Source organism: Betta splendens, chromosome 14, assembly GCF_900634795.4.
Source record: "Betta splendens chromosome 14, fBetSpl5.4, whole genome shotgun sequence".
In the NCBI taxonomy this organism is placed as follows: domain Eukaryota; kingdom Metazoa; phylum Chordata; class Actinopteri; order Anabantiformes; family Osphronemidae; genus Betta; species Betta splendens.
In genome coordinates this window covers 4,514,730-4,535,139 of record NC_040894.2, presented here as the reverse complement: position 1 = coordinate 4,535,139, position 20,410 = coordinate 4,514,730, and the positions used below count along the sequence as shown (strand labels likewise).

The 20,410-nt window shown below is 48.5% G+C and overlaps 1 protein-coding gene across 1 annotated transcript in view; it reads right to left on the bottom strand.

The window, feature by feature from the left end:
• Positions 1 to 3,037: 3,037 nt before the first annotated feature.
• The window catches only part of LOC114869812 (reticulon-4 receptor-like 1), a 53,974-nt gene continuing 36,601 nt past the window's right edge, over positions 3,038 to 20,410 (bottom strand). The window contains exons 2-3 of the mRNA XM_029174330.3: positions 7,245 to 7,699; positions 3,038 to 6,432 (exon numbers count right to left, since the gene is read on the bottom strand). Coding sequence (XP_029030163.1) covers positions 5,542 to 6,432; positions 7,245 to 7,699 — 1,346 coding nt within the window. The 3' untranslated portion in view covers positions 3,038 to 5,541. The remainder of the gene's footprint in view (positions 6,433 to 7,244; positions 7,700 to 20,410) is intronic.

The window sequence follows — 20,410 nt, the reverse complement described above, 5'->3', positions numbered from 1 at the left end:
TCACGGTCTGACAACGCAAGACTGGATAGAATGTCATGAAAAGTACACGATTTTTCAAAAAATCTAAAATATTCAGACTTTTATTTTTTGCGTAATGCAATGACTTGAGTGGGACCTGGGTTCGGATGTGATGTCACAAACCAGGGGCTGGATTTAGGCATCTTAAAAACTGAAGGGAGAAGGACTCACTGGTAAAAGTCGACAAATAATTAATAAGGACTTGGGGAGAAGTGGGGACTGCATCAGGATGACAAGTAGAGGACTGAAAGTACGATGCTGTTTCCTGAAGGGATGGTTTTAACCACCCAGCATAGCCGAGTACTCAGAAATAATAGATAGGACCCCATTAGTAGACAAGCTCTCTGTGACGCTCAGAACTTTTTTTTCTTTTAATGTTCAAAAAAACCCCAGAAAAAGTATTTTTCACATACCTGATGTAAGGTTTCCGTCGAGTCTGTGGCGTTACACCGAACAGCACTCTGGTGGGTCTCGCCACAATGATGGATTTTATTTTGAAACGGGTCGCTCACGCGGGTCACCGGGCGCAGGTGAACTCATCCTCACTCGGGTCCCGGCTGATTTTAGATCCTAGTGCACCGTATGTAGGCGAGCGGAGCATTTTCGACAGAAGCCTCAATAAGACAAACGACCTCCGGACAGGCAGCGGGCTGCGTCAACACCGGGGGCAAAGCGGTGACACGTTGTGTCGGACCGACCCAATCTGGTGAATCTGATCAAATGCAATTCATTATTAACTGTAACAAACGCCTCCCAAGCGCCACCTCTGCGCTGGGACGTCAATCCGCGTGGTGGTGACAGTAACTCCTCACTGCTTCCCTTCAGACGTGTTTGAATTAATTTAGACATCTGTTTTGAGACTGTTTGGTTGAGGGAGCAGGGCATTAAAAATGCAATTAGCTACACAAATATTGTGTTGAGACAACACGGGGCCCCTGCGTTAGCGTGCAGACACACAGAGACTCCGCTTCTGTAAAACATTAATGTAGGCTGATGAAACATTTAATAAAGCTGCAGCAAGACTGGGGGAAAAAGCGCTGGAAACACGCTGACAGATGTTTGATTCTCGGCGCGCGCACGACCGGAGACGCCCGCCGCATGATTTAAATCCGATTGTTTTCGCGTCTCCTTGAGTAAAAGGCCTGGTAGCGTCCTCGTTGGAGCCTCCGCTCGCGCGTGAACCACAAAAGGTTGAGGCCAAATGGAGCGAGATGATCCGTCAGTAAATGTGAAATTGATTCAGACGACGGCGAATCTTTCTGACAGATCCACTCAGATCCAGCAGGACCGCGGCTCATTCGCGCTGTTTGGCGCCGTTACGGTTCCGCGCGCCCCAATTAGACTCCGATATCCGCCCGTAATGAGCGTAATGTAGCCTGATGGAGTCGTGTTGGCGAGGAGGCGGCCGGTGTTAAATGGTGCTGACGACGGAGGCTCCATAAGGCGCGCGAGCCGATGCGTGATGGGCGCCGAGCGCTTGGCTGGTGATCGGAATGAGCGTCAAGTCGGTCAGTGGGAAATATTTAGCTTGCGTCCTTTTTTGTGGATGAAAATCCGGCGAAGGCCGACAAATGGCGCGCGCGTCCGTGTGGCAGGAGCATCAGTCATGGCGTTGGACTGGAGCTGGGTGCTCCTGCTGTTCCCGCTCCGTCTCCTTCCTATTTACTCGCCTTTTGCTCCTTTCCCGCGTTTCTCTTGCTGACTCTCGACTCTTCGGGGATTCACGCGGAGAAATCAATTTTGCCTGGCCTCTTTGCCTTTGGAAAGGAACACGGGCGTGTATAAATATTCACATGCGGCTATTTCAGATCCTCGGCTCAGGGACTGAACTAGTGGATGAGCTGTTCTTCTGTTTGATCATGAAGGCTGCATGCGTGTATCTCAGTGGATGAGTTCTTGTTCCCCGTGTAGCCCCGTTTACTGGAACTCTTCCAAGTCGTGGCTACATTGTTTCTTCCTACCTACTTTTTTTTTCTGTCTGATTTTTCCTCTAGTATTTTCCTTCATCCTATGCTTCAAACTATCCTCCTCCTTATTCTTATTTCTTCTCTGTCCCTCTTTTCCAGTGAGTTGCTTCTTTCCTTCTTTCTTACACCCTCTTTGTTCTTCTACGTTTATCACATTTGGGTCACGTTCCAAACATTTTTCTTTATTTGTTCTGACCTTTCTTCACATCCCTCCTTTAGTGTTTTATTAGTTTTCTTTCTCATCACTTTGCCCCTTCCCTGTTTCATGCCTTGATCTTTTCTTCTTTGGCCTCATTCTTTATATTTAATGCCTCATACTGTAATAATTCCGTCTTTACTTGTGCGACTTCTGTTTGGAGGCCGATTCGAGTTCCATAAAACAAAGCTGACAAGTGGAATACGTCAGCTTTGTTTGGCAAACAGAGCAGTGATACTGTCTCTCAGAGGTACACCTCTGCTCAGCGCCCGAGCGGGGGGGGGGGTCTGTCAGGCCGGATCTGCCGTGACAGTGGACATACTTGGTACGCCGGTGGACACGCACACGTGGCACGCAGACACACAACAGCGCCGGCCGGGTGCTGCGTGCGCACAATTACGAGCGCGGCGCAGGCGATCGACATAGATGCAGCGCGCGCTGACCCCACCTTGACCTGACAGGAGGCGCCTCCCCCGAACCCTCGCGGGTAATGCGGCCCGACAGGTGTGTGCGTTTGTGGAGCTGTGTCTCTGCGTGTGTGTCTGCGCTTACAGTCATTCTGATGCATATTTTATAAAAGGCGGTTGAGTGTTTGAGAGAAACTAGGACACGAAGGAGGCCAAAATACGTTCTGGCTAAATGTCTGCTGGTTTTTCTGCCAGTAGACGAACGTGTGCACTTATTCCATTACCTTCTTTACTTTTTAAGCATCCCCCCCTCGTTTGTTGCCTTATCATTTTGCCACAGGGCTCATTTTGAAGGCTTGTCTATTAGCCACACGCACACGCGTACACAGATCCACAGATGCATATGGTTTAACAAAAGGCAGGCAAACAAACGCGGACCACCACCGCCGTTTGAGGACACTTTCTGTTTAATGTTATTTATAAACAGCTTTTGAGTCTGGCATTGTTTGATAACCACATACAAAACATTTGGGCTGCACAAAGGAAGAGAGAGGAGAAAAAGAATAGCGAGATAGAAGGAGGCAGGGAGGGTGGGAGGTGAGAAGGCTGCAGAGAAGGAGACGGAGGCATGAATAGAAGGAAGAGCAGGAGACGGGCAGTGCAGTGTACGTTTACCGTGAATGAGTCGGCAAAACGAAGACAGAACAGAACTGAAATGATGATAATCATATTAAATAATATCATTTCAGCCTCTAGCTCCCTGTTTATCATTTAGGGAACGGCTGAGACACAACAGAGTCAGTTTTTCTTTCTTAATTTTTTTTTTTTGTTTTTTTACAAAAAAACAAAAGTCATCCTCACAGGAATAAACAGACACAATTTACATCACCTCTGCACAGACAAGTTCACCAGTAGGGGTCTCTAATCCTACACGTCAGCAGAACGACACCAGCGACAGGCTTCCGCTCGTCCCCCAACATTTAGATAGATAGACATGAAAAGGCTCAGCGTGACTCGGCCGGACGGGGCTCCAGCGCAACGCGGGCCCCGCTCCTGCTTCCACGTCCACGTCGGGTGTTTTGGAATAAATCTTTTTTGTGCTTTAGTCAATACGTCGCGATTGAAGCTAGGTCATCTTTTGCGGTGCAACGGCAGCTCGTTTTAAAATAGATTGCGTATCTTTGCGACGCTGTAGCGTCACTGGCTAGTTAAGGTTGTCGATGGCCCATCGCAGTGTGTCTGTACAATATGTTCACACGTTGGCCTCAACTCGAGACTTTGCGTGATTGACTGGAAGAGTTCCGGCCTGATGTCAGAGCCTGGACATCGGAGCTGCTCTCCGACCGACGGGGGGTCGTTTCCAGTGGGACAGGAAGGCTGTGGAGGTGATTGGTCGAGTGTTTAGGGGGCGTGTGCACTTGAACAACTCCGCTTCGTGAATCCAGGCTTTGAGTCTCGGGCCTCTCTGTCCTTGTAATTTCCTGGAGAAGAATCCCAACCCCTGGAAAAGGGGCTCCGGGATTTCGCTCTCCTCGGACGTAGCAGCAATAAAATCCAGCTCTTCAAGCAGAGCTCACAGATTGTCCGTCTGTGCCAAAGAAAAGATCTCCAGGAGCAGTTTGTCCCAGATCCTCTTAGATCTCTTGTTTGTCAGGTGCAACCTTTGATTCGACAGTTTCAGGTGATATATTGCAACGTTGCGGTGGCCATTGCTCCCTGATTCTGGGGCTTTTTGACCAGCATTCGACTGAAACGTCTCTTGTTGAAGCTTCTTTTTTCCATTAGCCTGCAGTGGAAGGGAAAGTGCATAACAGTTGATGGGAGTTAGGAGGATTGCAGGGTTGGGCCCCAGCTGCTCCTTGGCCTGCATAATTTGAGGGTTCAGCCTTGTTGGGGCCTTTGTTTAGTCACCAGTGAGGTTGAAGAGTGAATGAAATGGTTTTTCCTCCATCGTTTGTCCTCGTGTCCTCATTGGCCGCTGGCTTTCATTAGGCACTCGGGCTGTCTAGCTTTTTCTACCTGCATGGCTTTAACTTTATTTTTTTTGTGGACACACTCACACAAACATGATTGCAGAAAGTTTCATTGGTTCGCTCACTTGCTCATTTACACTGTGACCAGTTGGCTCATATAATGATTGGTTAATTCTGAATGGCTTTTAAGTCGATATGACGGAAGAGCAAGCGTGAAGGACACATTTTAACATGAACGTTGACGACTTCACCAATAACAGATGTTTCACGATTCTTCGACTGAAAGCCAAGGATACAGACGTTCATTAGAGCGGGTTAACCCTGCAGACATGCACGTACAACCACTTTATTGGTAGATATAACAGTGAAGTGCTTATAGTTACGCTGCTCGTCGTTCTGATCCATTTTACTGCCACTTGTGTCTGAAACGTTTTGTTTCTGCGTCTTAGGGGGCTGTTGAGTGAGCAGTGTGACAATTAGGGATGACTGTGTCTTTGTCTCAGCGTGAGTGACAGATGGAGGGTGCGCTGAGAGCTCGGCTGTATCAAGAGGGCTTAGCATGGAGGCTGACTCTTGAACTGTTGTGATCCTTGCTGTGTGGTTTTCTTGATGTTACAGAACTCCAATGACTCATTGGCTTGTCATTTTGTGTCGCTGTACAGTTTATATATATCCAGTAAAGCAGGTGATGCCACACAGACAAATGCAAGGTTTTCCTGTTGTTTCCCTTGGTGACATCATCAAAGCAATGGGTTAAATATTTTCCCTGACTTCCATGTGTTTATTGTTATGACTTGTAAAGGTCCCTGCCTTCACAGCACTGGGACAGTTCGACAGGAGATATTAGATATGTTCTTTATGTACAGTGATGTACACATTGAGTTATGCTCACGTGCCTCATTTGGAGAGTCAGGGCTGGGTGGTTCAGGAGAATGAGTCACAGGGTAGCATCACCAGCACAAAAGCATCCATTTCCTGTTTCAGCGCAGAATCACAGGGATCAGTATCAGCAGCAGAGCTGATGAGAGGCACAGCACAGAATCGGCAAAGTGTGACCCTGCTCTGTTATTGGCCCTCTGGACCCCGATCGGCGGGCCGACAGAAGTTCTGGGGATGCATTTGTTCTTCCTCCTTGACGATGCAGACACATCGTACTTGCCTCCATCGGGAGCGTAGTCCTTGTCGCCCCCCTCCCGCAGTACCTGCACCTCATTGAGCCCCCACTTCGCCTTGCGACCGCGGCGGGTACAGTTTCTGCGGCCCCCCTTCGGCGGCCGCGGCAACGGCGAGGGCGAAGGCAAGCTGTACTGGTCCCCGTGGGGCAAGTACGGCCGCTGGTGGTGGTTGTGGTGGTTTCTGTGGCGATTGAGGTGGTTCAAAGACTCTCCGTGCTCCATCTCGCCAACATGAATATGCGCCTCGCTTGACAAGCAGCTGGGCAGATCCTCCTTTTTCACGATTTTCAAGTCCTTGTCTGCCAGCTCTGGCGGTGAAACACAAATCAGAGAGGAGGTGGAGCCTCTGAACCGCCGCAGCCACTCCCAAAGCGACAAGACCTTGCAGTCACACTCCCATGGGTTGTCATTAAGTCGCAGGTACTCCAGGGCTGGCAGTAGAGTGAGGCTGGAACCGGAGAGCTCAGTCAGGGAGTTGTTGAACAGGTAGAGGGTGGTGAGGCGTCGCAAGTCGTGGAAAGCCTGGCGGTCGACCCACTGGATTCGGTTCTGGTGGAGGAGCAGTCGGTCCAAGACCCCTAGACCCCGAAAGGTGTTCTGGCGAAGGCTCCACAGTTTATTGCCATGCAGGAAAAGGTGACTGAGGTTCAGTAGGTCGATGAACAGATCGTCCTCCAGAAACTCCAACTGGTTGTCCTGTCGGGGTTCAGAGACAGAAGGAAAGAGAAGACCAGTAGTTTAGAACAGCGTGCATGGTTTTAAAGGTCACTTTTAGGTCCATTCACACTATAATTCACCTTTTGGTCAGAACTGGCATCACGCAAAATTAGTTTTATTTATTATACACAATAAACTGACAAAACATACTTTTATGCTCAATTAAAAACATACCTGTGCTGAAATAAATGGTGTTGAATATAAACCTGAGAATGAGCTACTGTGCAAGTGTTCACCCACTTCAAGCCAGACTGGAGTAGATGCACCTTGGGTTGCAATCACAGCCCTGAGCCTGTGTGAATATCACTTTTACTCATCTGGACACTGCACTGTTTAAATACCTGGCCAAGCTCCGCCAGCTGGCTCTTTTCAAGTCCAGCCCCAAATTTCAGTTGGACTCGGTTCTGGGCTTTGATTAGGTCACTGTAGACTAATAGAGTTGTTTAAAAACCACTTGTTCAGTCTGTTGACCAGTCCAGTCCTTTTCCAGTTGACTCCAGGCTTCGATTCTGTCTCCAGCATATAAATAACAGAAGCTATTGACCTCAGGGACCTGCCATATGATCATCGTGAGCTCAGCCCAGCAGTGTTTGACTACAGAAGCTGCGCTGTAGGTGTGAGAGCTGCTTTGTCATATTTTCCCTGAACTCGGCAACGGCTGGCATTTGATCAGGGTCCAATTCACGGGCAGTAAGTGCCGAACCAGGCTGATGGACAGATTAAGCCATAATGCGATTGGAGCTGCAGATGCAATAAACAGCAGAGATAAAAGGAGGCTGCTTTGCCTGTACCTGTAGGTAGAGATACTGGAGGTTATGCAGGCCTGCAAAGATCCCCGGGGGCAGGCTGATCAGGCCACAGTGGTACAGATGCAGGGCATGTAGCCGGCCAAGTCCCAGGAATGTGTCCGACGCTATGGCCTTCAGGTGCCGGTTGTCCCCTAGGTCCAGCTCCTCCAGGCGGTCGAAGCCGTGGAAGGTGGACGGCTGGATGTAGGAGATGTTGTTGGAGTAAAGCCACAACATGGTGGTGGTGGGCGAGAAGTGGCCGCGCAGCAGCCTCTGGATCTTGTTGTTCTGCAGGAAGACGCGCTCGCTCTGGGCGGGGATGCCTTCGGGCACGGCGTGGAAGTTGTGGGCCTGGCAGGAGACGGTGCTGGGCGACGTGTAGCAGATGCAGTGGCGAGGGCAGGGCAGGGAGAGGTCCAGGCCACACAGCACCAGCAGTAGCTCCACCCCGCCGTAACCTGGGAGACGGAGACAAAGGGGAGGGTTTGAGAGGTCGGCTCAGCAGGCGAATGAAGCGCACCGCGTTTTCATCACTACCAGACGCAGATGCTTTAACACAACACCCAGGTGCACACACGCTTTGTGTGTAACTCTGATTGTGGCACAGATATGCACATTTTAATGTAGGTCTTGCTGGGATACGGCACACAGACGTACGCAGCATCCCATCGCGCGCCTCACAGCGCTAGATCCTACGGTTTTCCTCTGAACGCGACAGAAAATCGATGTTTCTCCTGCTTACAAGTGAACACGCGTCGCACCTGTGATACAATCCCACAATAAAGGAAGCGGAGAATGCGGAATGGCGGGAGAGCGCGAAGGAGCGGGATAAAGTCATGGGCTGTGAAGGGGATTTTCCTTTTACTTCCCAGATTCCACTCATCTCGCACTTTATTTGTTTCTCGCCTGCTTTGGATCATTCCAAGTATTGAGGCCAGAGAAGGGGGGGGAAACAGGGGTTGAGCAGAAACAGATGAGCTCGGAGACGCGCTAATCCGTGGAGCCGCATCGTTTCCAAGCCTGTTTATTCGTGTCAGGGAGCGTTTGTGCCGCGACGCCTTGACCAGATGTGACAGACAGATGTCACTGTGACCGAGCGCCTCCGCGAGGAGCGTTTTCTGAAATGTCAGCCGAGGACGGGGCCGCGATGGCGCTCCGACGCGCAGGTGATATAGGGTCCGTTTGGGCTGCGTCTGCTCCATATGTGTGACATTTGTCTCAGACGCGCTGAGAGCGCTGCCTGTTGTGTTTGACAACGGCGACCTTTCCGTCGGGAAGCAGTCGAACAGAACGCAGCGGCTGTCATCCGGAGCGCGCTTCAGTCGTAGCAGTAGCAAATCGATATTCAACACAAACGCAACGACTTAATAATTATGGCGTGTTTGGCAATATTTACAAATATTGTTGGTTTTGTGTGTTATCGTGGCAGTGATTTGGCTCCTTGTCGTACGTTTACCACCGGTCCCTTTATCGTTCGTTGCCTCCTTGTTCCCTTCTGTTTACCCCTTCTTATCTTCATCATCCTGTATTTCATTCTCACCAGGATTCTCTCTCGTCTTGTACTGTACATGTGTGTAAGTCGGAGGCCATTTGAGGAACTTGCGTCAGCTTTTTTTTTTTTTTTTTTTTTTTTTTTTTTTTTCATCTCCGCTCGCAGATTCAACTGTGGGCGTTTGAAGTTTGCAGATACAGATAGAGAGATGTAAGCGATGGTATTAGATGGGGAAGCTGCTGACTGCCATATGGCCTTAACACCGGGGGCAGCAGATCTCCCACCAGCGCCTGGTTAGTGAGACGCTATGTTGGTTTAGCATCCTTCTCATCACACATGGAATTCTCCCCATGCACTTACAGTATAGACTTCGCGCGCCAGGTGTTACGTGGTGAAGATTTAGATATTACACAAGCACTGACAGTGATGTGTTTGTGTTCTGCGTATTCTCTGACAGATAATCCTGCGTCGACCACGGCGAATTCCACATATCTGGTTTTGACGGAACAAGTTTTTAAAGCAGCGCGAGGCTCGTCAGCACCTCCTCGGATTTACTACACTCGATCGCCCGCCCTCAGCGCCGCAGCACCAGCACAGCCAGGAATACATAAACAGATAACAAATTGCAAATCAGCAATTAGGCACGGCTTCAAACTGGCGCCAAGCCAAGCCTCAGACCTGCATCAGCTCCCAGTGAAGGAGCGTCAAGTTACACAAAAGTCTGTTTTTCTGCGTGATGCACTTCTCCACGCACTGTGGTTAAACACGCAAATGAATCCGTGTTCGTTCCCATTAAAGTGATTTGTGCCCGGTGTGAATCGCTGGTGAAGGGGTGTAATGTTTTAAAGCTCATTTGATGCCTAACGCCTTAAAATTAAAACATGTTTAGCGATTTTTGTCAACCCGGTGTTCTGTTGAACAAAGACGAGGAGCAATACGTGGGCTGCAGTGTAATTGTCTTGTGTTTTGCCTGAGCTAAGTCATTCTGCAAATTTAATTACTCAACCACGGGAAACGCGAAAAAGAGCAATCAGAGGAGAGAAATATCCATGCCCTGCTCATCTGCATCACACCAATAACTGTTTAATTTTAATATTTAAGAGTTGCACCCGTTCTGTGGCTATAGATCACATGTGCCTCAACACAGGAGCCACAGAGTGGGTCGTTTTTTTATAATTACGTTCAGAAACCTCAGGCGCTTCTCTAGTGCAGTGATGCTCCCGATCGCTCAGAGGTGATGAGTCTGACAGCGGCTGTGATTTCAGTCCGGCAGGGGACCTTTGTTGCATCCTTCACTCTTTCATTCTACTCACAAATGCTTGAGATGCCCCCAAAATGCTTGAAACAATCTTGTGCTGTAAAAGCCGTCGCTCGTCGGCGGAGGCCGTTCACGAGGTGCTGGAGCCGGAGCTGCATGGAAGAGGTCAAACGCTGTCACAGCAGGAGGTCTGGCTGCTCCAGGTTTATTCTGAAGGGTGGATAGAGCTCCTCCACTACAGTACGTGGTCAAAGGATTTCTAGAGCAAGTTAAGACAACACAGTGGAGAGTTCTGCGCTCATTTCCTCTTAGCTGTGGGTCTAAATGGGTCGTTAAACTTCCAGCTTCACTGGATCCTGATCACAGGTGATTGTGCCCCTTTGTTCGCCGTGGTGTCTTTCTGTGCTATTGAGTGTCCATTTTTCTCTGGATCCAATTCGTTTCCCTGCTAATTCCCATCGTACTGCAGCTTCCCTACTTACATATTTGCTGAAAGCTTCATCAAGCACAGTGAGGGTTTAATTATAAAAGCTGTCTCCTCCTCCGTAATGCTTTTCATTTGTCCTCACCAGATAGAACGTATACACAAGAACATAAGCGGGGGGGGTCTACACATACAAGTGTGTACACCTGCTGCTTGTCAGGGCATCGTCACCTCGGCCTCACAACAGCGACGAGGCATCAGCAGCAGACGCCTGTCACTCAGGGTGGTGAACACAAGCAGGAAGTACCAGAGCGGGGAACGTAGGAGACGGAGGAAGACGGAGCGGAGCCGAGCGCGGAGGGGGCAACGCTGTGCTCAAAGGGAATGAGGAGCCTTTAAAACATGAAGCAGGAGTCAAGGGTAGAGAGGCACAGCGTGGCAGTGTGGGAGGGAAGGAGGGGAAGGAGTGAGACTGCAGCTAAAAAAAGCATGACGGGGATCCGCACAGGCACCGGCAGGTGTCGGCTCCCGAATCTGCATGAATCGCCGACTAATTCTGACCTTCTCTAAGGTCAGTCACATAATCACTTGCAAATTGATTACGCCGCACACACACGCATGCTCCATCACAGCGGGAGGAAGCTTCAGTTACACTGGAGCACTCTGTGCATCAGGGTACACACACACACACACACACACACGTGTTAAGCAGAATCTACCTTGAAACTGGACAAATACATTTAAAATTAAGAATGTCTTTTTAAAAAGACAGCGCTGGAGACGAGGGCGCAGGCGGAGACGGTTCCTACCTCAGACGCTCAATATAGATGCTGCTCCTCTCTCTTGTTGGTAGTTGATTTAGCTTAGCATAATCCTAGAGATCATTTACTGTTGCTCATTCAAATGGTGATAAATCTCTGGGAGAGTTAATGAGAGATTTAAATGGTGTCATTGCCTCAAAGACACTGCTGAAATATCTCTGCACTATATAATCCTCCCTCTCATGTAATATAGTACATAACCATTACATCCATCTTCATATTGGAAACGAATCAGGTCAGTGCTGGCGGCTATGCACCACTGAATCTCTGTGGCCTCAGTTACTATTGTACTTGTGAAAGTTTCTTTTACTGTATATGAAAGTCCAACTTCCATCACCACAAACACAAAAAAACAATAAAACCTACAAGTGCATCAGCAGCTGGTGGAGTTCTGACACAAACCGGTCCTGATCCTTCTAGACCCCCTTTTACCTGCGATGAGGGTCTCTATAGCAGTACTACCTTCAAACCGGGCTGGGGTGTATGTGTCCACCACCACACTTATGAATCCACATGTGTATTTGTGCCAACTCTCTTGAGGTTTTCTCCAGGTGTTGCTGAGATATTGCATTGACCAGAATGAGTCACAGTGACCTTGACCTGTGGCCTCCAAAATCTAATAGGCTCCTTGTCCCAGATTTAGGTTATTGCACAGCGCTGAAGAAAACAAGGGAACGACCCGAGGTCTGACCAGAATCTAATCTATCTGAGTCTAGTTGGAGACGTGGGCCAAATCATGGGAATAAAACAGACAGACCTGTTTTTTCAGGAACTGCCGTTCACGCCGTGGTTGTTGTCCTTGAACTCACCACCAACAACATTTTTCAGTCCTCGCAAACTTGTGCCAAATGAGCAGTTCACTGTTCTAATCCAGCTCATCGTAACCTGCCGACAGGATGGAGCTTAAAAAAGCCCACTGGACCCTGATCTTTGTGCAAGTGCTCCAGTTTTACTCACGCTTTGCATTATAACACGTAACTGCAAGTTGCTTAACACCAGGATCGCGCCACTGTTGTAATGTCTCTGTCCAGCAGGAAAGCAGGCGCTTAACGTTGAAGGAAAAATCAATGTTCATTATCACGAGACACTTTAGGTGGTACCTCGCCTGCTGAACAAATCGGAGGCGACCTGCTCATGACATTATTATTTTTTTTTTGACGGTTCCTGGATATCTTTAGAATTCCTGCTTGTCCTGCGAGGTCTAATTTCCCGCGGCCCAGCGTTCTCAGTGGGAGGCCGCTTCCTCAGCCTCTGTCCCAGTGCTGTGACATCTGTTGAGCAGGCAACACACTGGCCCATTAAAATGTACACACACTGTGTGTGTGTGTGTGTGTGTGTGTGTGTGTGTGTGTGTGTGTGTGTGTGTGTGTGTGTGTGTGTGTGTGTGTGTGTGTGTGTGTGTGAAGGAGGCAGAGATGTGCAAGGGAGCGAGAACGCAAAAATAACCTCTACCCTCTTTGCATGCAGTAATTGGGTCATTTGAAAGGCTAAGCTTATCTCAACACTAATCAAGCTCTAATTATACTGAAAAAAACTTTACCCAACCCTCCTTCCCTCCCACACACAAACACACACACACGCACACACACACATGCATAATCAGATGATGCAGGTCACAGCTCTCCCTGTTTAACTCCTGCCTGGTGATGTGAGCAATCTTCCAGTACCGGCCCGGCTCCTCCTCCCCTCGGCCTCGACAGAACCCAGGGCAGCACAGGCCGACGGGGCGACGCGAGTCAAGGGGAAACGTGGGTCATGCTCAGACCCGGATCCCCGGGCATCGAGCGCTGATGCATCCAGGCACCGTGACGCCGTTCATCAGGATAAGGAACGCGACGTGAAGCGAGCCGGGAGGCGCTCGGCCGCCGCCGTGCCGGTGCCTCGCGCTCTGCTGTGTCTAACCACCGCTGGCCCCGGAAGGCGTCTCTGTCCATTTCCTCAGTCAAGAGCGGCGAGAAATGAGCCTTTCCCAGCAACCAATGGGAGCGGGGGGAGAGCGTGCCGCTCGGGGGGAGAAGCCGGCGCTTCGCTTAATAGTTGTTTGTCCAGTTCCTCCAGCACAAGGAAAATCTGTCTTCCGCTTCTTGTGACTAAATCATTCCCTGTTCTCTGCTTTTCCACTGCAGGTATGAATCACCCTTTGTCACCTCCTCCGCTCTCCTCCCTGTTGTTCGTTTAGTTTCCCATCTGTCTCTATTACCGAGACTGTTAAAAGTACATTACGGCCTATTATTGTATAAATCTTTCATAGCTGTGATCGTCCGCGTTTCTGCACCTTGTCTCCCAGAGTACAGTATTTGTTTTTCAGGCTCTTGTATCAAGCACATGTCCCTCGTGGTCGGGGATTACGCTTGTAAATCAGACACATGCACAGATTGAGAAAAAAAAAAAAAAAGACAGATAAAAGAACAAAAGGCAGAAGGCGTCTGGGACGAGACGTCGCCATCCAAAATGCCGAGAGCGACGAGCGAAACGAGCTTTCGATGCAACCACGCGTCCGAGCGATCGTGTGTCAGCGCTGTTGTCGTGGACACGCCGCGACTTCACCCTCGCCCCCGACTCGACCAATCGCAGCGCGCCGTCGGCCTTTTCGCAGCCCGTTGGCCTCGGCTCCTCTCAGCAAAGCCGGCGTCGCCGCGGAGCAGGGTTTCGAGCATCCGGTGCGGTTTGTTGCAGGATGAGTGAGGGATCCAGCAGCTGCTGAGTGTGGAGCTCGACCGCGGTGCATGAACCCACAGCTGGGAGTAAAATCCCATGATGCAACGGTTCAGACCCAACCGCTTCTAACAGCAGCTCAGCCGTTTGAAGGGGGAACGGGAGGAGGCGCCACAGCTTTGCTCCGTCCCCTAAAGAGAGACAGATGAGCGCGTTGGCCGAAAGCCGCCAGTCGCCACATCTGGCGGAGCTCAAGGTCGCGGGTTCAAGTCTGTGAAGGTCAGAGGCATCGGGACTCGTCTAGTTTGTTGCATTGGTCCCTGTGTAGCTCCTCGTATTTATCAGATTTTGATCATGGCCTTTCCATTTAGGAGCTGCAGTTATTACAGTCTAACAAACCATCTTATCGGTTCCAGTGCATTGGATTTAAATCGCTTTGGCATCAAATCACTAAATGTGTTCACAGTTTATTTATTTTCAGAGCTCAGGTTCAGCCTGTCGACGTAACGCCTGTGGCCACTGCAACAAACAGCAACAGGAAACAAATGACAAAATAAAAAAACACTATTTTGCAGAATTTTTCTATGATGCATTTCTTTGAGTTGAACTCAATGAAATGCACTGAGCATCATCATTTTAGGCGATGGTTTGCTCACTGCGTTCATTCAATAATGAAAGTACTACAAGTCTTGAATGTGCGATATATTTGATTTGTCAAACGTCTGAATAGTAGCAGCGACGGAAGCGAAGCGCGCGGCCTCGGGTCGCGTCATTCAGGATCTACTGAGATTTGATGAGCGTGAATGAAAACGCAGCTTTCGCTCAGGTCTCACACCCTTTCTGCCCTTGTGTCAACATTTTTTTCAGTTTTCCTATTGATCTCTACTTTATTTTTTTTTTTTCCTGTTTAGCTGCTTGAAGTTGCCAGATTTCGTTTGATAAAGGTTGTTTGAGAGGAGCCGGTTGATGGTGAGGACGGTGGGATGTTCAGGGGAACCAGGAATTCAGATGTGTCACTGTTTTCAGTTACTCACAGTCACATAGTTGGTTCATGACTTTGTTGTGGCCTAAATTAAATTTCTCTGTAGATGTGCTGCCTGGAAGGTTAACACTTTTCTGCCAACTGTGTGCTGGAGATTTTCCATTTATAGAATCTCTTCCATGGTCCTTGCACCAGTGTTATCATCACAAATAACCTCCCGCCGTAGCACTGGCCTAAACCCGGTACTGACCCAAAGCCCAAACAGACTTGTGGAAGTGTGATCGCCACAGAATGCACCCTCGCACACGTCAGCGAGGGCTCTTCAACAAAAGCCCTGTCCGCGGTTCAGCGCCGGGAATTAGACTGGAAAGCTGCTTCAGTCCAAGCGCCGCCTCGACTCTCTCTCTCCCACACCTGGGGCGAGTTACAAGTGAAGGAGCGCAGCGTGTCCCTGATCCGTTTTAGGAGCGGAGCAACAGCCTTCATCCCAACTCCACACACACACACACACACACACACACACACACACACACACCTGAGCCCCGTTTGCCTCCAGCTGCTCTAAAATAAAACCCAAACTCACGCAACGCCGTCGTCGGGTTCATGTGTTCGAGCAGCACTGCTGCTGTACCTGCACTGCTTCACCCACAGAAGCAGCTCCCTCTCACAGCACACGGCAGCTAGCAATGACTTATGGCTGTGTTTCTCTGACTGCATCACTCCCTCCGTCCGCCCGTCCGTCCGTCCGCTCGCTCCACCTTCGCCTCAGCTACAGTACGTGATCCCCTCAGTTTGTCCTGCTTTTTACCACCTTCTATCTCTGTCTCCAGCCTGTGTTCCTGCTTCTTCTCGTCCTCCTCCTCCATTACTCCCCCGGCCGAGTCTAAATTAGGGCCGACCCTGCCGTGTGACTCTGAATTCTGATGCTTCATTTGCGAAGTGCTGCTTTTAACGCTGTCTGTGGAACCGAATGCGATGCGATTGAACATAAGAAGGAATTAGTCAAAGGTGACGAAGAGGATGTTCTGACGTTCTGAGCTGCAGTTAGTGACTTCATCAAAGTGCTGCTGAATAAATAAAGTGCAATCTTTCTAAACAGAAGAAATGATTGTGGCAGAATTATTCATCTGATATTTCTGTTTCTGAACCTCACTGATTTTAAACCGCAGTTATGCTGTTGGGAACCCCATGACGTTGCATTAGGACGTGGATCCCACCCATGCAGGTGTTCAAGCACACACAGCAAAGTTAAAGAAGCTGTCTCTTGGCAGTGGATATAAAAAGGCTTCAAGGCTTCAAGAGACATAGTTGGCAGCATCATAGGTGCGTTTAAAACGTACGATGCAGCAGCAAGTGTTTCTGGGCGTAGACGGAAATCCTAAATTCCTTCAAAGGGAATTCTGACGGCTAAAAACTGAGAAAAGCAGGAAATACTGTACAGTAAAAGAGTCAGATTTGCATATATTATATTATATTATATTATCTTCTATCTTCATCAGAAATCAGTCAAACACGCATCATTAGACTTTCTGACTGTTCATTAATGCTGTAGTTGATCACGCTGTCATCGCGTGGATGTGACGTCCTGCAGAGTTGGGGCCGCGCTCATTCGCAGTCACGTTCAGTCTCGTACTTTAGTAAAACTGCCGACTCTCCTCATGTTCAGCATCTTTGCTGTCGGCGAGCAAAGCCCTGCATCAAATCTCCGCTCTGTCGTCCCCAGATTTCCAGGATCACCTACACTGTTCCAATACAGCTGAGCACACAATGTAGTTGTTATCATAAACACCTATTAACTTCCCGGGATGTGATATTTACTGTGCGTCTATGATCGGTCGTGCTTCATGACTGCAAATATATGACAACACCTGCGCCGAGTAATGAGCTTTATTGATCACCAAGAATGTTAGAGGCTGCAGAAAGCTGTCTTTTGAGCCTTTGTTGCCTTTGACGGAGCCTGAGCAACACCTCAAAGCTCCAGAAGGATCCAAGCGGACCCCTGACTGGTCCAGAACCTCCAGCTCCATGACACAGGAGCTCCCGCTGCACCTGAAGCACTTCTGATCACCCAGCTCGATAATGGAGCGCTTCCACGTCATTGACTCCACTGACCTGCTCATCAGTGGTTGGAGCTCTGCCTCCACAGCCAGGATGAGCAGGCTGCAGCATATCAATGGACCGCCGGCGCTCCAGGACCTCGCAGAACGCGTCCCATGTCTGTTTTGCCTGTCTCACCGTCTACATTATCCTAGTTTTACACCCCGATTCATCAAGACAGAGTCGTTGAATGTGGGAAAACTGCCCAGCAATGAACTGATTCAGACTCTGACAGAAAATGAAACAGTTTTGACAAATCAATTTATCAGACCTGTCATTTACCAATACAACGTGCCAACGATTATTTGGTTTCAGCTTTTCAAATACAAGCATTTACTGCATGAAGGCAGATGTGACCATTTAATATTTTATGCAAATAAAAAGACAATTACAAGAGAAAATAATCAATAATGAGATCTGTTTATTACTGTGCTGTTGATGTCGAGGCCCAACACGAAGACTGGTCTTAACATTAATGCAGACGTTTGCGTGAGAAAGAGAATGCGCTCGACATTTTCCCTCCAACTGACTGGTGGGCAACTCCACTAACATAAGTCTGGGTGTGTTTATGTGCTTATGCTTTTTACAAATGCCACTTCGCACTGCCAGCTAATGCCAGGCCTGAAGCCACACACACACACACACACACACTGACACGCAGTTGTTATAATTGCTCCATGCTGCAGGCAGTGCGTGATGGTAAAGTGTCTCACTGCACTGAGGTAAAAATGTTTCCCAGCGTCTCCACTGCTCTTAATAAACACACACAAACATACACAGAAACCCGTTTCTCTCTCTCTCTCGCTGCCTCTTTATGTGTTTGTCGGCCTCTTCTTCAATTAGAGCCCATATGCTGCCAGGCCTCCAGCTCTCCATGTGCGCCTTTTGAAGTGAAATAGATTTATAAAAGTAACGTTTGGGGAAGCATAAATGAAGCTGAGAATATAGGAACGCTCACACTTATTAACATGCACAGACCTACACTATCACAGATTTAAATATATGTCTGTGTATATATGCATATATGGATGCAGAAACACACAGATCCCAGAGCAGATATAAATACGTTTCTTAACTAAATACATAAACACAAAAAACATGCGTTTTAATATTTGATTCACTTGTGCGTTATTTATTCGGACCCCTGTCTGTTACGTAAGGGTGCACTCTGGGATTTGTGCTCGCAGACCGGTGGAACGAGGTAATAAATAAATAATACTATTACGTATCCAGCCAAATTTCAGCCAAAAAAAACTTCTGGCGTTTCATTCAGGAAAAAACGGCCACCCGCTGAACGCGGAGCGGGATTGAAAATTGGATTTTGAGTTTGTCCACTTCAACTCGGCAGATTTCTCTGCTCAGTGTATTCACTGCGCAGGGATTTGCTACCTGTGGCGTCGTGTATTATCTGTCCCTCTCGGATTCGCCTGTTCCAGCGATTACACCCCGACTACAACATAACACTACGGACACAGCTTCCTGTTGGTACTTATGTCTGATCCCACAGGGCCCTGGGATCCCCCTCACAACACCAGCGACAAAGTAATTAACCACAATGCTTCTCATTAGGGAGAAGCAGTGCACACACAAATACATGCATTCATAAAGCACCAGAACCAACAGCACGGGCAGATAAGACCCAAAATAATGAGAATATGTTGAAGTCAGTCAAAACTACTCTCATTGAAAGCTTCAATACTTTTAGTCCAATGCCGAAGAATTAAGATTGCAGCACGTTACTGTATGAATTTAACAAACTAATATAAAACTAAGTTTATATTTCCCAAAAGTACACTTTTTTTACATTAGAGCAAATGTGATGACAATGGATGAATGTAATTTGGCATTTTTAACAACCACAGAACACAAAAACACAACAGTCTAATGTAAGTTTGTGTCGAGTTTCTGCAGGATGAACTTCCGGGAACCAAACAAAGGCCTGTTAGTCAGCGGGTTCTGTCAGAACTAGATCGCATGACGTGATGTCGGACCGTGCCAGGAATCATGAGCTTTTTCTCACTTCATCTAATTTAGGATATAATTAAAAGCCATCTGTCATAAAAAAAGAAGATGCCATATCAATTAAAAACAGGGATAATCACCCACATTTCCTGCCAGTCTCTGCAGCACAGCATTTGTAATATCGCATTTGTTCTTCACATGAATAAAGACAGAAATAGTTTGGTAACGAAAAAAAAAAAGATGGAGAAAAAGGTTTTTGTTCACAGCTTGGTTCCTCAGCACAGCACAGCCAGACAGTCACGGTGTGAAGTTGGTGCGAGTTTGGTTTGTCTGTTCTTAGTAGTTATCTCTTAACCTGATACCAGAGATGTGGAGGATGTGAGGGTTATAAAGCTAAACAAAATGGACTGTGTGTGTGTGTGTGTGTGTGTGTGTGTGTGTGTGTGTGTGTGTGTGTGTGTGTGTGTGTGTGTGTGTGTGTGTGTGTGTGTGTGTGTGTGTGTGTCACAGTGGCTGTAGGTGATATGAGAACAGTCACAGCGATGCTCAAGTTTCCCTGAAAAGTTTGACGCAGCCTCAACTCAGGAAGTTTGACTAAGAGCAAACAACGAGCCGCCTCAAACCGTCTCACTCCGACTGACTCACACTTTTGCTGCTTAATGCAGGATTAGCTCATTTCTGGTGCAGTCACATTTTGGCAAGTACAACATTATCATAATAAGCAGCTGACGTGTTGGAAGAAAAAAGGACGTGGAACGGACAAAGAACAGGCGTGAGAATGTCACAAAGCAGCTACAGTAGTCGAGTACGAACCCGGGAGCAGCTCCTCTGCGACGTCGGCGCTGATCGGACCGGCTCTGACAGGTGTCTCCAAAGCGGAGAGCAAAGTGTTTTCTCGTGTTCCTCCTCAGGTGTCCTGAGGTGAGACGCTTTATTTGTTGAGCGTTTTCACGGCATCTGGTCAAATGCTCGTTATGTAACGAGCTGGGCAGTGACACGGAGGTGAGAAGCGCTCGGTGTGGACGTGCTCTAAGTCTGAGAGCCGGTGTTTGACCCCTTTATTCATAGTATAGCCACTCATTTATACGTTGCATATGTGCGCTATGAAAAGCAAGCACATTAATGTTGGAGCATATGCAGAGTAGTGTTAAGTGAGATGGAGACATCCTTTACATTCTTTGCCAATGCAGGTTTTTTTTTTTTTACACCGAGGCGTCGTATTTTCTATTTAAACCCACACATTTACATATGTTTGCCGTCTGTTGTGTAAGGTCTGAAAAATGCCTTACAACGATCAAAACAGGAGAATAAAGATACAGCAGTTCTTTGAGGAACCAGGGCCAACGTGGAGACCCGAACGCGGCTCGTCTCCGCGCTCTCAGAACCCCGCGTGTTCGCGCGCAGCCTCGTCGCTGCGGCCGCACGACGCGCCGCGGAGGAAGCGTCCGTACGGAGATCCCAAAATACTGCACGGCGCG